The 17914-nt window shown below is 39.7% G+C and overlaps 1 protein-coding gene across 1 annotated transcript in view; it reads left to right on the top strand.

Moving 5' to 3' along the window:
- The first annotated feature begins 226 nt into the window (after positions 1-226).
- The window catches only part of DCTN2-p50 (dynactin subunit 2), a 108909-nt gene continuing 91221 nt past the window's right edge, over positions 227-17914 (top strand). The window contains exons 1-4 of the mRNA XM_067152287.2: positions 227-458; positions 574-645; positions 839-978; positions 1064-1175. Of these exons, the coding sequence (XP_067008388.1) occupies positions 423-458; positions 574-645; positions 839-978; positions 1064-1175 (360 nt within the window). The 5' untranslated portion in view covers positions 227-422. The remainder of the gene's footprint in view (positions 459-573; positions 646-838; positions 979-1063; positions 1176-17914) is intronic.

Here is a 17914-nt window from a genome sequence, read left to right as displayed (position 1 = left end):
CCTTCTTAGATCTTATAGCAAGCTGCCCTTCTCAACATACTATTATGTTAGTTTTTAACCAAGCTGCTGTTAGAGATGCCGGACTTGACTGTAGTCTGGCCATGTTTCTATTCGTCCTGAACTTATATTTAATTCAAAATATGTTACTGGGTAAAATTAACGGAGCCCATAAACATCGATCAGAAGAAGAGAAGTAGAAGAAGAAGAATTTTATCACTGTCGCACATTCTGTTTGTTACTCTTTGGCGACGACAACGATTGCTCGTTCTGTCAATTGTGGCCTGTTGTTTTGGTGTACTGCTGTGTGCTGTATTTTGATATACTCTCCGTCTTCGGTACAGTATTTCTGACGGAATTTTGTATTATAGCGTTCACATTCTATAGCCACGTTGATGAGAATTTTGTTGTGATTTGCAAGAAAAATGGCAGATCCGAAGTACGCTGATCTTCCCGGGATTGTAAGTTTGCTGGAAAACTTTCTGCTGATTCTTCAGTCCGGTATTTAAATATTGGTCAAAGATGTATCTGAAATAATTTCCGTCCTGTTTTAATTTGTTTAAATGTTTCTTACAGGCATATGATCAGGCTGATGTCTACGAGACTAGTGATCTACCAGAATCTGATCAAAATACAGATTTTTATGAGGTACATTGAAGTTATACTCCTTTGAGATAAAATATTTTTCCGTTTGAGTGCGTGAATTTCATTTTTCTTTCTGTTAATTAATTTTATACGGAGTGAATTCCTTAAAGTGTGGTTTGCACTAATCAGTTTTAACAGCGAATCTTTGTTTTTGTTGTACTGGTTTTTACAAGAATTGGTGTGTGTTTCTTTGCAGGAGGAATCTGATTCTATAGAACGGCTGCACATTAGTGCGAGTGAAGCCTTTAACAGATTCAAGGGAAAGACTCTTACTGCCACAAATGTTGATTTCTCTGATCAGTTGACCAGGAAGTGGCGTACTGGGTATGATGCAAGGTAAGGGAGATGTTGGTGTTCTTGGACTTGTTTGTGCCAATTTTTGCATATTTGTAATAATTGATACATTGGGATATTTTTGAAGGTCTGGGGCTTGGGAACTGGTGGGTGTTGGGGAGAAGGAGACTCCTTTGCAAAAGTACCAACGCTTACAGTGTGAAATGAAGGAACTGGTTGAAGAGGTGGCTCAGCTGAAGGTGAGAGATGTGCTCGTTTATGTTTATTGACTAAGTGGAGATTAAGTTGTAGCCTGTTAGCTTACATGAATAAGATGAGTAAGGTTGTGCATGTATGCTGTTTGGTGGCATTTGTGATACGCAGGAATACAGAACAGTTATGGAGCTGGCAACCTTTAAGGATTGTGTTGACTGATATTAAGCCTTGCTGAAATTTTGTAGTAAATCTTCCCGTTGACCATTTGCAGAAGAGAGGTTAGAGGTCCAACATGGTGTGGTTCAGACAACGTCCAAAGTAATCAACAAAGTTTGCCATCGTCTGATGTGGTATGGCAGAGCAACTCATCATATGGGGTTAATTTCTTGCTCTGGTTTGGTTAAGATATTGGTATGGGTAAGTTAGACTATTGATGTAGAGAAAATCATTGGTCTGGGGCCTTAATCCCACAGGTTCGGGCTGCAAAGTGGCCAGGCCTCTGCTATACCTGGGATTCTGCCAAATGTGAAAAAATTTAAGGTGGTAAAACTCAAGCCCTAGAGACAAGATATTTCTAATGTTATAAGTAAGCAGAAATTAATGAAAACTTGCTTGGAATGCATCTCAGAGGAGAGATGTGTTCTTCTCCAGAAAAATAATTTATAGTCATCGAAAGACAGGGATACAACATGCGTGAAATGGAAATGAGAGGGGGAGAGCTTACCTATTGGGGAAGTAGTGTAAAGATATGTAGTTTGTTTTATTTTGCCATAGCTGGTCTGAGTGTCTCAGACAGTTAAGGTGCTGGCTTTCTGAGCCGAAGGATACAAGTTTGATCCCACTGTCGGCAGCCCTGAAGATGGTTTTCCGTGGTTTCCCATTTTCACACCAGGCAAATGCTGGGGCTGTACCTTAATTATGGCCACTTCCTTCCCAGTCCTAGCCCTTTCCTGTCCCATCGTCGCCATAAGACATATCTGTGTTGGTGCGACGTAAAGCCAATAGCAAAAAAAAAAGTTTGATCCTCGTGATCCTGGCTCAGTCCGGTGGTATTTGAAGGTGCTCATATACATCAGCCCTGTGTTTGTAAATTTACTGGCATTTAAAAAAAAACTCCTGCAGGACATAATTCCGGCACCTCTGCTTCTCCGTAACCTGTAGAAGTAGTTAGTGGAACATATAAACAATACATTATTATTATTATTATTTTGTCATGTTCTTGTCTCGCCATGTTTGCACCTCTACTTGTACTAGCCTTTCTGTACCCCATGAATTGTTGCAAATTAGCAATAATCTCTAATCATCATCATCGTCAACAAGTGGCCTTGGCTACTGACTTGTAGATCTTCTGCAGTTGTGCTGTAGGCAGCCTGCCAACTTATTTGGACATTGTAATAGTGTTGCTGTCTAGCAACAAAAGCAGAATTAGGCCTATAGAAGATGTTTCCTATGGTTGAATGAATTTGATTTTGTACAGTGACACCACCAGAGATCTTTAACATGCCCACAGTTATGATATGGTGAGCAAAGATTTTTGACTACCCTTCAAAAGTATACTACTCCATCCGAGATCGAACCCATGAACTTGGGATTGTGAGATGGGCACCCTGCCACTGATCCACTGTGACTTGTCCACCTATCCAATACAATATATAACTTTCACAATCAGTACATATTTTGGTCCTAATTAGGCCTTCTTCAGTTGAATAAATTAAACAAAGTTAATAGCTAAAAGAAACATGTTAATGACAAACAGAATTAATAATAATGTAACTTATCACCAACATGTAAATATTGGTCAACAAGTCTGAATACATTTTGATCCTAAAGTGATATAATTTATATATCTATACTCCTGTAATGTTTGCGCACTTTTTAGTGATAGATATTTGTACTAGTTGAGGAGTAAGGAGGGAGATATATGTACTGGTTGAGGAGTAAGGAGGGAGCACTGCCGGTTCCGGTACTACTGCCAACTGAATGGAAATGAAATCTGAATTGAATCGATAATATTATCGATCGATATGAATTTTCTAAACCTTGATTATCTTACGCCAACAACTGTGTCACACGCACAATATATAATATTATATAACATTTCTCGATGCGAAACGTGTTCCTAGCATGAATTCTATAGTTTGGCTTTGCTGTGTAAACAACAACAGTACGAGTATGTAAAGTGTACGCCAGATGTCGCACAGCGATCATAAGCGATTCTTAGTTTGTGTTTCAAAGGTTGCCAATACAAATCTCGAAGATAACCGAGGTCGACCGATTCAGCACTAGGGTGTCAATCCATCACTAAAAAGTGCGTGTACAATATTAATATGTAAAGAAAGAACGAGTTTGTTTATATGTAACAGGTAACCTCAGAAACTACCAGACTGATTTTGAAATTTCTTTTACCATTTGAAAGACATCATTCTGTATCATCCCAGAATATCAGAGGGTTCCCGTGAGAACCATGATTGAAGGGAAAAATGGCAGCAATAGTAAATCTCAAAGTTTGTATATTTGCCTGTCTGTGGTTTTTTTTTTTTTTTTTTTTTTAACTACTGGACTGACGGAGGTCAAATTCAGCAATCCGATAACTGATACCTTTGGTTAAGACACAGGTTAGTCCTTATCACACTATCTGTTAACAGTGTTCTCCCCAGAAATTTTCATCAGCTTGTTGGAAGAAATGAGTAGCCAGGCAGGGATTACTACGTAAAAAATGAATATGCTAAAATTTAAATTTATTCCCCTCAGGGTATTAACAATAATATCAGACAGGTTGAGGAAAGCAGTGGCAAACTACCTCACTCCTCATCTTGCCTAGTATGCCTCATTTTGGTGCTGCCATTGGTTTTTGGGGTTTCCTTATTACCACATAACCTTTGGTGGTGCTATTTGAGGATCCAACCAGCCTCTGGGCTGATGACCTAACAGACAGACAGACATCAGACAGATAAACATTAACTGCAAAATATAACTATTTTAGTGTAATTATCACGAACAAGACATAACAGAGTATTTTGAACTTCTATTGTTCTACTGCTCGTTAATTATGATTATTATTAATTTTTTACAAGAAGTTGCTTTGTCACACCGACACAGATAGGTTTTATGGTGACGATGGGATAGAAAGGGGCTGGGAGTGGGAAGGAAGTGGCCAGGTTTTATGGTGACGATGGTATAGAAAGGGGCTGGGAGTGGGAAGGAAGTGGCCATGCTTGGTGTGGAAATGGGAAACCATGAATGCTCGCATGCGATTCCATGTTAACTCAGACACTACTCGAGCACTACACTACGTGACAGTCAAGCTAAACATTTAACCTCCGATGTAATTTGAGGTAATCATGCTGGTAATAATGAAGATTTATCATGTAAATAAACAGTTTTATGGTATGTATATTTTAATTTGGAACATCCAGTGATTCAAAAATGTATGGATATTATGTAACTAGCAATTACCTAGGTTATGTTAACTGGGTGGCCTGTAAAAACGACAGGGCAGTGTGCCCATCAAAAAGGTCCTAGGGAGAACACTGTTTTAAGTGGGCTATGTAGCTAAAGAAACTGTGAAGCAAGTCGAGGAAAACATACTTTTGGTACTCTTAAAATTTGAAAACGCTGCCTGAATTGTTAGTCTTATTGAACAGTGGAGCACACAAAGTATACATAAAATTTCATTTCCCAGAAAAATATATATGAATATTCTTATCTGTAATTGATTTACTGTGTTCTGGTGCTTGCTCTGTCCTTCATCTTTGTTGTAGTTTCTTTCATGTCAAAACCACTAGATGGACCGTGCTCAAATTTGGCAGACATACAACTGGAACCTTTGGTTGACATATAGGCTACTTATAATTACAGTGTATCTTAAGGGGTCGTGCAGGGAAATAAAATGTGAAGCATGTCGTAGGAAAATGTATGCCTGGGACCCTTCGATCCTGACTCAGTCTGGTGGTATTTGAAGTTGCTCATATAGGTCAGCTTCATGTCGATAGATATACTGGCACATAAAAGAACTCGTGCGGGACTAAACTCCGGCACTTTGGCATCTCTGAAGACCATAAAAGTAATTAGTGGGACGTAAAGCCAGTAACATTCATTCATTCATTCATTTGCATTTGCACTTGTCCAGCTCCTACCAGGTTGGGGTGTTGATGGTATTTCTCCACCATAGCCTCTCCTTCCATCACTCCTCTTCACTAATTTATTGTATTTCTGTCCAGTCTTTTTCTTATACTGTTCTTGACAGAGTCTGTCTGTCTTGCTCTGGGCCTCCTCCTTTCGCTCTGTATTAGCCTCCAACACTTGTTTTGGCATCCTTCCCTCTTCCATCCTCATAACATATCCAAACCTTTTCAATTTATTCTTCTCCAGCCTATCACTCAGTTCTTCTACCCCTATCTCTTTTCTGACCTTACTCTGTCTCTCCTTGATTTCCCTAGCATACTCCCCAGGAACTTCATCCCACTGGCCTGAATTTTACTCTCATCTCTTGCTGTCAGTGTCCAAGTCTCTGATGCGTATGTTAATAGGGGTATAGTACATCTTATACGTTATCTCTGTACATTTCATAGGAACTTCTCTGTTCCATACCACGTTTCTTACATTCTGGTAGAACTTATATTACGCTTGCACCCTTCTGCTGATCTTATCTAACCTTGCATCTTACATTATTTCACTTCCCGAATACTTGAAGCATTCAACAACTTCAAGATTTTGTCCCCTGATTGTAATGCTTCCTCTACCTTGTCTTTCCCCTCTTATCACTGTTTTGCTCTTCTTCACACTGATTTTCATACCATATTTCTCAGTATTGTCATTTAAAGCCTATAGTTGAATTTGCACTTCTGAATTATTGACCCCCCCCCCAGATCATTGTGTCATCTGCAAACAATATTTTCATATCCCCTCCTATATGTTGCCGTTGTTTCCTTATAAATATAATTGGAGACGATACACTTCCCTGTCTTTGTCCAGTTTAGTTCTAAGCCAATCTGTTCTCCCCACTGGAGTCTGGACACAACGGGAACAGTTTTTATACATTTCTTTCACTAGTTCCCTCGAGTGCTTTCCACATCCTTTTCTTTCCAGGGTTTCTATATTGACACTATCATATGCTTTCACTAGATTGAGGAGTACAATCACCAGATCTTTTCCATATTCCTACTGTTTTTCCATCAGTAATCTCATGGGTCTGTCGTTGACCTGCTCTGTCAAAATCCTTACTGCTCTTCTTTGAAATTTCTTTCCACCCTTCCTCTCATCCTCTTTTCCCCCTGTGGGTGGGGGCGGTAGAATAACACCCACGGTATCCCCTGCCTGTCGTAAGAGGCGACTAAAAGGGGCCCCAGGGGCTCTGAACTTTGGAGCGTGGGTTGGCGACCACGGGGCCCTCAGCTGAGTCCTGGCATTTCTTCCACTTGTGCTAGGCTCCTCACTTTCATCTGTCCTATCCGACCTCCCTTGGTTAACTCTTGTTCTTTTCCGACCCCGACGCTATTAGGTTTGCGAGGGCTAGGGAGTCTTTCATTTTCACGCCCTTCGTGGCCCTTGCCTTTCTTTGGCCGATACCTTCATTTTTCGAAGTGTTGGCTCCTTCCATATTTTCCCTCTGATTAGTGTTAAATAGAGGATGGTTGCCTAGTTGTACTTCCTCTTAAAACAATAATCACCACCACCACCACCTCTCATCCTCCTTTCCATTATTCTCTCCAATATTTTGTCTACTTGTTTCAACAGTGTACCGCAATTCCTCGATAATTGTCACATACCTTCCTGTCACCTTTCTTAAATTCTGGTATTATTACAACTGTACACCAATCATAAAGTACTTGTTTTTTCCTCCATATACACCTCAGCAGCCTATATGTTGCCTTTATCATTTCCGCACATATTTCATCTATCCCTGCTACTTTTCCTGTTTTCATTTAACAGCCATTTCCACCTCTGCCATTGCAATATCACTCTCCGTTTTTGGATCATCATTTACCACTACTCTCTTTTGCATCATTTCTCATATTCCGGAGTTTATCGAAGTAATCATTCCATCTATTCTCTCTCTCTTCTAGGTCTAGAATTTTTCTTTTCTCATATTGTTTTACCAATCCATACAACATTCTTTTTCCACCATTTACATCCTTTTCCAACTCTTATGTGAACCTCTCCCAACATTTTTTCTTTTCCTCATTTATCACTCTTTACACTTTCAATTTCCTGATAGTTAAGATTACGTCCTTGTTTCTTGTCTCTATTCCGTTCTTGCCATGCTTTCTTCGTTTGTTTAACAACCTCCTGAAATTTCTCCTGTGGTCCTTTATCTTTTAATTTCCATACTTTTTTGGCCGGGCTGAGTGACTCAGGCGGTTGAGGTGCTGGCCTTCTGACCCCAACTTGGCAGGTTCAACCCTGTCTCAGTCAGGTGGTATTTGAAGGTGCTCAAATACGTCAGCCTCGTGTCAATAGATGTACTGGCACTTAACGAAAACCGTAAAAGTAGTTAGTGGGACGTAAAGCAAATAACATCATTATTATTATTATTATCATACTTTTATTTTCTTCTGTCTTATTTCTTTTACTCTCACAATTTTACCTATTTTCCATTTTGCTACCTGGTAGAGCTGTTACATCCATTAACGGTTTGCGATTTTATTATTTTTTTTTTCTCAACCAAAAGGAATCTATAACTGTTTTCATCCTTTCACCCCAGCCGTATCTAGTGTTCTTTCTACTATTCTTCTTTCTAAACTATTACCCACAATCATTCCATTTCTCTCACAAAAATCATTCAACTTATCTCCCTCGCTGTTTCTTTTTCCATATCAAAAGTGACCAATCGCTTCTTTCCCAATTCTATCATTTCCAACCTCCGCATTGAGGTCTCCCGTGACTATCACTTCTACATCAGTGATTACTTCCTCGAGTGTCTCTAAGAATTCCTCTATATTTTCCTTACTGTTTCCAGTTTTGGGTGCATAAACTTGACTGAAGTCTTTCACTACTTCTTCCGTCCTCGGTCATACTGATTATTGTCACTAACATAGTCTACCTTATCCACATTTTCATCCAGGGTTTTGCTATCTATCACTCCTACTTCATTCTTTGCCTCACCTCCTTCATTCCAGTATAAGGTGTACCTTTTACTCATCTTCTTCACTCCCTTTCCCTTCCACTTGACCTCAGTCAGTCCCATTATTGCAACATCCCCTTCTCCATAAAGTCAATCAACTCTTCTGACTTTCCTCTCAGGGTCGTAACATGTATTATTCCCACCTTCATAATTTTGGTTGCTGGTTGCCCATTTTCACAGCCCCCCACCCCCAGAATGAGAACTGCACTTTGCTTTTACCAGAGTATGCCCTAATCTTTTCTGAGACTGATATTTACCATCACTCATGTTTAGGCTATTGTAAAGATGGGGTCGCCACTCCTAGAGGCAATTTAGAGCTACAGCCGGCAATTATTCAGGCCGCCCCTTACATGGGGAACGGACACCCTTGCAGCTGCCCCTAACATGGGAAACAAATGATGCTGATGAATAGTATACTCATCCTATTCCCTGAGTACTGGGCTGCCTCTTCCGCAATCTCCACTGTTCCAAAGTACATCTTCTCCACTGTAGATTCCGTTGAAGTGTTCGCTCTAAACCCTTAACTGGGACCATTACCAGATGATGCACACTGAGACAGTGTGCTCTGGCGCTAACAATGGCAGGGGCACCACTCCATGGGCACGGCTGCCTCCGAAGAGGATCCCTACCTGCTACCTGTAGTAATTACTGGGGTGAAACGCTGGTTATTTCATGATTGAAAAAGTCTAAACACTTAGAGCTTAAATGTTTTTAACTATTATTATTAGTAAATACCCTGCCTAACTGTTAGCCCTATTCGATTATTTATTGCTCATGGCCCTCTTTTACACTTAATCGTGTAAGTTACAAGATAATTCATAAAAGAAATATACTCCGCCCATACAGTCGGTGTCACTGAGCTCTGCACTCAGGGTCTTGCACAGGTTCTTCTTACTTCAAGAATTTATTGGGATTATTGTATGGCTCAGCTAGCTAGAGTGTCTGAATGCCAGTTAAATGCCATTATAGTACGCGCACTTTTTCTTGAGCCCTAGTTCCCATTCGTTACTATGGAGATCCGGGCTCAAGATAAAGTGCGCGTATAGTACATATATCATCGTATCAGTTGACATCTGAAAATGACTATAAAATCAAATTGCTTCAGGAATCCTATTGGGCGATCGGCTTACCAGATTGTGAATTCTATTTATCAAATCATTCCATCGAGTTTCATACCAGGATTAATTTTATGCTTGGCGTCTGTTTGATATACCACATGATCACGTGTAATTAGAATCGTTGTTTCCAAATTGTTTAGGCTCGAAATATTGACGTCATCGTATATATATTGATTGACACAATATCATTATATACTATCATGGATGATTCAGCATATCTAAATTACATTGAACAACAACTGAGTTATTCTGTATAGTAACATATTTATTCAAATAAAATCCTGAGCTATGCCTAGACGAAACCAAAGAGTTGAAATTAAGATAAAATATCTGAACATGAAACGATAAAATTGAACTCTCTTATTAATTTGAATCTGTCACAATATAATGCAGTGACTATCGGTTTTCATGGCTTATCGAATTTCAATTGTTCTATTTATACAAATACTGGTTCAGAATTGATAAATATATTATTATTTTTCTTTGAATTACCATTAATGCGATGTACCATCTTGATTAATGTTCATAAATCCTGATTTAATTATTGTATAACACAACGTAAACTTCTTAATAGTCATGAGTATTCTGTCACATTGCACCACACTTATTAAATTACATGAAATTTTGCCATTCAGATTTGCCTTCGGTACATAGTCCTATTTAATAATGTTCTTCTGTTATTCTAGCCTACATTAAATGAAAACTGCCCTGAAGACATTCACACGCATAAAAGATCAAACGCACAATAATGTGCACGCATATCTCTGAGGATCTATCTTATTGACGAATTAATGAATGATATGATGAATGAAACCTCCATGGCTCAGACGGCAGCGTGTCAGCGTCTCATCGCTGGATACCGTGGTTCAAATCCCGGATACTCCATGTGAGATTTGTGCTGGACAAAGCACAGGCCGGACAGGTTTTTCTCCGGATACTCCGGTTTTCCCTGTCATCTTTCATTCAAGCAACTCTCTCCATCCTCATTTCATAGCATCTATCAGTCATTAATATATCACTTTGGGAGTGGTGACCCCATCGTACTAATTGCCTATAACAGGGCCTCTCAGGGTGCATGCGCGTGGTGCATGCACTGTGCACGGTGCAAAAGACGACTTGACTTGGTTGACCAGAGTGCAGACCCCCCACTCCTCGATTTGGAGCAATAGCGCTAACTCTCTCTTTCCTCACGCCTGTCTCGCTCGCTCCGCCTGTCTCCCTCTCCCCCACTTGCGCCGTAGCGCTCCAAATCTGGGCTGAGTTGAGCCGAGTATAGCCGAGTAGAGCCGAGCATAGCCGAGTAGCCCAGAGACGAAGCGTTGATCCGAGCGGCACCGATGCACAGTGCACGGAGCTCTTGCGCCTCGCTCTGCACGCGTGAGATTTTGGGCATTTGAGAGGCCCTGGCCTATAATATGGTTCATTCATTACATCCCTGACCCGGTCAAAGATTGGAAAACGGGTTGTAGGTTTTCATTCATGATGAATGAATGACATGAAATAACAAAAAAACAAAATCATACTCAAGAAATAAAATAATCTCATATCATCTAATCTACGAAACAAACTATAACTTACTTCAATAATAACTACGTTTAGGTTTTAATCAAATAAAATATCAAAATATCCTTGCAGGTATGTGTGGTAACTACTTAACTAATAATGAGATTACTTGCATTTTGTCTCGATATCAATCATTTACATGTAAAATGTGTAGCCGTGATGATCATTCACATTCACATAAAGATCTAACTTAGCAGGCAAATAATCCAACATTAAAATATCGGTAGCTTATGAGTTGAAATCACATCATCAGTTGGATGTATATACTCTCAAATATGGATAGTAATTGAAAGTACACGTGCTTATTACTTCTATTTTATGCACGATACGAATACACTACTGTATATGGGTTCGAGCGACAATCTTAATTATCCAAGATCAACATAAATCTGATATAAATTCAAATGACTTCATCTGCGCTCTATGTCTTATTAACACACACTATTTACATTAGGACATAACTATGCGCCTTTTACACACCTTGAAGAACAATTCAGTATCAATACAAATTTACCCATCATTTGTATCAACATTATCGTTCATCAATACATTATTTTCATTATCTTATCACATCACCAAAGACCAACCAACATAAGTTCTCATGCAGAATATCAATTATAAACTCAACATTACATTCTCGACTTACCCGCGTGATATGTGTTGAAGATCAAATATACGAAGCATGTTTTTTGAGTAAGGTCTGTTTTGTTGTAGACGCTAGTAGTTCGCACGCATATTGCAACGAGCACGTGCGTCGTGTACCGGCATGCCTTGGGAACAACTGTGCTCAGTTTCAGCTCTGTAGCTAACCTGTACGGTTCTGTTCTGTGCTTTCAAAATGTTTAAGACTATCAACTCGCCCGCCGTGTGTGAGGTTCGGTCAGTGATACGGTTTTTGTCAGCAAGGAACCTGTCTGCTGCAGAAATTAATCAACAGATTTGTGAAGTGTACGGTGATACTGTTATGAGTGAAAGCAAAGTGCGTAAGTGGGTACGACAATTCAAAGATGGCCGTGACAACGTCCATGATGAGGACCGCTCCGGTCGCCCTTCTTTGATTGCAGACGATTTGGTGGCTTCAGTTGAAGTGAAGATTCATGAGAACAGGCGCTTCACAATAACAGGTCTTAAACTAATTTCCTGACATGTCGAGATCAGTGCTTTAAAACATTGTTTCTGAATTCAAAAAAGTTTAGGAAACTGTGCTCCCATTGGGTCCCGAAACTCCTAACAGAGGACCCCAAAAACCAAAGATTTGAGTGTGCGATGAAGTTCTTGACTCGTTATGTCAAAGAAGGTGACAGCTTCTTGAGTCAGATCGTAACTGGAGAAGAAACATGGGTTTCGCATATCACGCCCGAATCGAAGCAACAGAGCATGGAATGGAGACACACACACTCGCCTGTAAAGGTGAAGGCCAAACAGACTCTGTCCCAGCGCAAAATCATGGCATCGGTGTTTTGGGATAGGCATGGTGTTTTGTTGGTCGACTTCATGCAACGAGGAACCACTATCAATGCAGAAGCATACTGCCAAACCCTGAGAAAGCTACGCAGAGCGATTCAAAACAAAAGACACGGCATGCTGACAAAGGGAATTGTCCTTCTCCGTGACAATGCAAGACCTCACACTGCAGGTCAGACCCGCGATTTATTGGACAGTTTTGGCTGGGAAGTTTTAGACCACCCACCCTACAGTCCTGATCTTGCGCCGAGCGATTACCATCTGTTCCTCCACCTCAAACATCACCTCAGTGGCAACCATTACAATGATGACGATGACGTGAAAACGGCAAGGAACTCTTGGTTATCGGAGCAGGCGGCAGGTTTCTATGAAGAGGGTATTTTAAAATTGGTTACGAGGTATGATAAGTGTTTGAACAAACTTGGCAACTATGTTGAAAAATAGTGAAGTATGTACTTTCTGAAAATAAATTTACTTTTTTAAAATAACCTTTCGTTGTGTACTTATTTTCAAACGGATCTTACTTAAAAAACACGCCTCGTAGTATGTAACACACGACATAAATGCACCAGTAACTTGGATAATATTAAACCATTAGACACAAGAATCCGATTCCTAGCATTCGCATGGAACAACGCACACTGTCACACGTGTTGGTATTTCCTTCCATGTTAATAATATATCTTAAGAAAGATTGACATAAATTACAATCAAACCAATGCATATCATACACGGATTTCACTACGTTGTTCACCAATAATCATTGATATCACTATCTATTAAAACTACCGAGATCGGCACATCACAATAAAATAATCACACACACGCTAATTAATATTGTTAAATTTATAACATCACTCGGATAAGTACGTATCGCAATGTCTTAATTATCAATATCACTCCAGAGTAATAGCAGAGGAAGTTCTACACATGCCTTCTGATCATGTGGTACCAAAGTACAACTTTGAAATACCATTTGGGACCCAGATAATAAGAAAAGACTGGGATATCAACAAATGGAATACTGAAAAAGAAGATATAGTGTGGTGGACTGATGGCTCAAAGACTGTGGATGGCACATGAGGAGGGATCAAGGGGGGAAGACCTGAGAGATTAATCCAGATGAGCCTGGGTAAACACACTATAGTCTTTCAAGCTGAAGTGATAGCTATCACAACATGTCTTGAAGAAAATCTGAAAATGAACTATAGGAATAAGAACATTTTCATTTTTACGGACAGCCATGCGGCAATTAAGGCACTAGAAGCAGTCCTGATAATATCCAGAATTGTCTGCTATTGCCATTCACTTCTCCTGAAGCTCTCAGAGTACAACATTGTCAAAATAATATGGGTACCATGGCAATGCAGGTATAGAAGGAAATGAAAAGGCAGATAAAATGGTCAGGAAGGTGTTTTTTGCTAGTTGCTTTACATCGTACCGACACAGACAGGTCTTATGGCGACGATGGGACAGGGAAGGGCTAGGAGTGGGAAGGAAGCAACCGTGGCCTTAATTAAGGTACAGCCCCAGCATTTGCCTGGTGTGAAAATGGGAAACCACAAAAAACTATTTTCAGGGCTGCCAACAGTGGGGTTCGAACCTACTATCTCCCAAATATTGGATACTGGTCGCACTTAAGCGACTGCAGCTATCGAGCTCGGTGGCCAGGAAAGGGGCAGAAACATATTTTGTAGGCCCAGAACCTGTATGCAGGATTTCCTATGGACAAGCCCCACACAACATAGGAAAATGGATACAAAAGAAACAATTGGAGAACTGGAAAAATACTCCAGGATGCAGGCGTGCAAAGGAACTAATAAAAGGACCAACAAGAAGCATACTAAAGAACTGTTGAAACTCGGCAGAGAACTCATTCCCGAGTAAATCAAGTAAAATTCACTTTCAAAAAAGTTGGGGCGAACGATGTGAAGCGTGTAATTTACTCCCTCAAGTCTGATGCTCCAGGTAATGACGACATACCATTATCTTTCATAAAAAATCTTATCGGTGCCATATTACCTATTCTGACGCATATATTTAATCATTGCCTTGTACAGGGAGTATTCCCAACAGTGTGGAAGCACGGTATCGTCATTCCTATTCCTAAGAAGAATTCTCCTAGTTTACCATCAGATTATCGCCCTATATCCATTCTTCCACCCCTTTCCAAAGTACTAGAACGCTTGGTACACGAACAGGTCCTCACTTACTTGACTAACTTCTCACTGATTGACCCTTACCAATCTGGTTTCAAGAAAGGACACAGCACAACGACTGCCCTACTGAAAGTAACTGATGATATCCGACAGGCAATGGACACTCGACAAGTGACTGTACTGGTTCTACTTGATTTTTCTAGTGCTTTTGATACTGTTGTTCCTCAACTGCTACTTTCAAAATTGGATTCATTAAATTTCAGCAAGACGGCAATAAACTTTTTCAGTTTGTACCTCAAAAATCGCCGTCAGTGTGTCAAAGTAAATAATAGCAGATCTGAGTGGCTTAACAAACCCCTCGGTGTCCCCCCAAGGGTCTGTACTTGGACCATTGCTGTTTGCAATTTACTTACACGATGTTGCCAAATCGATTACACATTGCAAGTATCATCTTTATGCTGATGATCTACTACCACTCAAGAACTGATAAAATTCAGAGTGCTGTAGAAAAAGTTAATGCTGATTTAAGTCTCATAAGTAATTTTGCATTGAGTAACAATCTCAAAATTAATCCTCTTAAAACGCAAGCAATAATCATTGGTACTTCAAAAAACTTACACGTCTTAAAACAATACGAAATTCCTCCTGTAGCACTAAACAATACCATTATTCCATTTTGTGAAAGAGTTATGAATCTTGGTGTGGCTATAAGCGAAACATTGAACTGGTCACAACATGTGATGAAAGTGTGCCAAAAGGTATATCAAAGCCTGCATCCTCTGAAGCGGTTTAAAAATATATTTCCTCGGTCCTTGAAAATAAAGCTCATTCAATCACTCTTGTTTCCAATTCTCGAATACTGTGATACAGTTTTTATTGATATCAATAACGAGCAAAGCATGAGACTGCAACGTGCCCAAAATGCATGCATCAGGTATGCATTCGACATACAACCATACGCCCATGTATCCCCATTCTATACACAATTATCTTGGTTACGACTGAATGACAGACGTAGACTCCACGCAACTACTTTGGTGTATCAAGTGCTTTCTGAAAACACTCCTCCTTACCTTACCTATCCACCAGATTTCGCTACCTTAGTTCCCTGCACCTGTTCAATACCCGGTCAGGCTGTACGCTAAAAATTCCTGTGCATCGAACCGCAACCTACAACAGATCGTTCACTATCACCGCCGCAAGCTGGTGGAATGAACTCCCCAATGACATCAGGGAAGCTAAATCTAAGACAAAATTTAAAATCCTTTGCCAGCGTCATCTTTTAAGCACTTCCAGTCTTTCTTGAGTGTGAATGGGATGCATGAATGAGAGTGAATATAGTTGTTTATTGCAATGTGTTCCTGTATATAATTTAGTTATACTTTACTCACCTTAGTTTAGTTAGTGATACTTTAGTTGCTTTAGTTATACTTTAGGTTGTAAAGATTTCATATGTTTAAATTTTATGTAAAATATACATTGTATATACATGAAGTGGTTAAGTGTAAGAAAGGGCCGGGAGCCCTAACTTCGCCACAATAAAGACGCTTTAATAATAATAATAATAATAATAATAAAATATAAGATGGGTAGTAGTACAGTTGACAGGACACTGCCATCTGAAAAAAAACATCTACATAGAATTGGAATATGTAGGAAATGCAATGAAGGAGAGGAATCAGCTGAACACATACTTTTCGAATGTGAGGCGTTGGGTAGAATCTCCACTCTAGGACTACCAGGTGAAGAGAGAGAGAAAGTCCAAGAAGACCCATTAAGAACAACCTGCAGCTTTGTGAAGGGAGCAGGTATATCTAGGTGGGGATGAAAGGAAAACATGGTAGCAAAAGATCTTAGAGGTCAACACTAATTAGGAATGATCAATATCACTCGCAATAGCTTATTATGTGTTTGCTCCATAATTGATTAAACTACTTCAGGACATCTACACTAATTATAAATTACATACTACATCTACAGAGGTAGAGGAAAGTCTACAAGAAGAACATTATTTCACAGTTAGAATATCATAAATTACTGGCTTGAAAGCCAGGGTGCAGGTTGCTCATGGCTTTGTACCTCTTCTTCATGTCCACAAGGCTTACGACGATTGGAGCTCCCCTTTACAGTTTAGCTTTTCATTTCATTACTCTGTATTATAATCCAATTCAACATTGTCTCCTTAGTGGATTGAGCTTGAAACAATCTTTGTTGATATTATGCATGTATACAGTGATTTGCTTTAGCTAGTTAATATCAATCCTCTATGCAGCAGAGTGTCTATATTTAACTAAGAAGACCCCACTAAGAGCCCTCGAGGTACAAGAAAGAAAGTTCCTGAGACGGATAGTGGGACCAAGAATTTTACCAGATGGAAGCCGATGGTATCAACCAAATCGTGAGCTATATAAACACCAAGAAAATCTCATAGATGCCATCAGAAGAAGGCGACTGGCTTTTTACGGACACCTATCCAGAATGGACTCAAATAGATTATCTCATAGGATCTTCAAGGCTGCTAACAAGGGCAAAGCTACTGGGTTCGTGTGGATGAAGCAAGTGGAGAAGGACCTTTCGGAACTCCACATAAATCAAAACGACATAGCTGATCGGAGTAACTATCATACAACTCTTAAAACTAAATCCTTTGTAACATCCCTCACAGAAGTTACCCACAGACCAAAAGACGAGACCAGGAAATGGTCTGAGGAACGTAAGATTGAATTTAGCCGGAAAATGAAGGACTACTGGGCCATCAGGAAAGCTCGAGGTACCAACAAGAAAACAGCTGCCAAACCAGCCGCTAAGAACACCAATTGTGGCAAACAACGACGATGACTTCAAGAAACAGCTAAAACACAAGCACCGTGGTCCATAGATGGCCCTAACGAATTAAAAAAAAAATAACAATAATCATCTGATTTTCTATTTTTCAACATAACAGTGAAGTAGAAAGGAATCTTTAATTCAGTGTGTTTACTGCTGCATGTTCAAAGAGTACAGCTTTGATAACCACGGCATACGCGCCGCCACCATTGTATTTTCATAACTTTGATACTTTATTGTTATGTATTGTTCATTTACATGTCTTCTTTGGCTTCGTCTATTAAAACTAATTACAATACACACAACTTATGAATTAATGCTAAATAACTAACATTACACATAATTAACCTTTTAAAATACTATAAAAGTCCATTTCTCGTTCTCAAGATTTTCCATTTGCCAGGCTGTACCTTAAGGCCATGGCCGCTTCCTTCCAACTCCTAGGCCTATCCTATCCCATCGTCGCCATAAGACCTATCTGTGTCGGTGTGACATAAAGCCACTAGCAAAAAAGTTATTCCAGCGCCGTA

This window comes from Anabrus simplex, chromosome 8, assembly GCF_040414725.1.
Source record: "Anabrus simplex isolate iqAnaSimp1 chromosome 8, ASM4041472v1, whole genome shotgun sequence".
NCBI classification, from domain to species: domain Eukaryota; kingdom Metazoa; phylum Arthropoda; class Insecta; order Orthoptera; family Tettigoniidae; genus Anabrus; species Anabrus simplex.
Note: the sequence above shows the minus strand (reverse complement) of the source record. Positions and strands in the feature narration are given on the sequence as shown.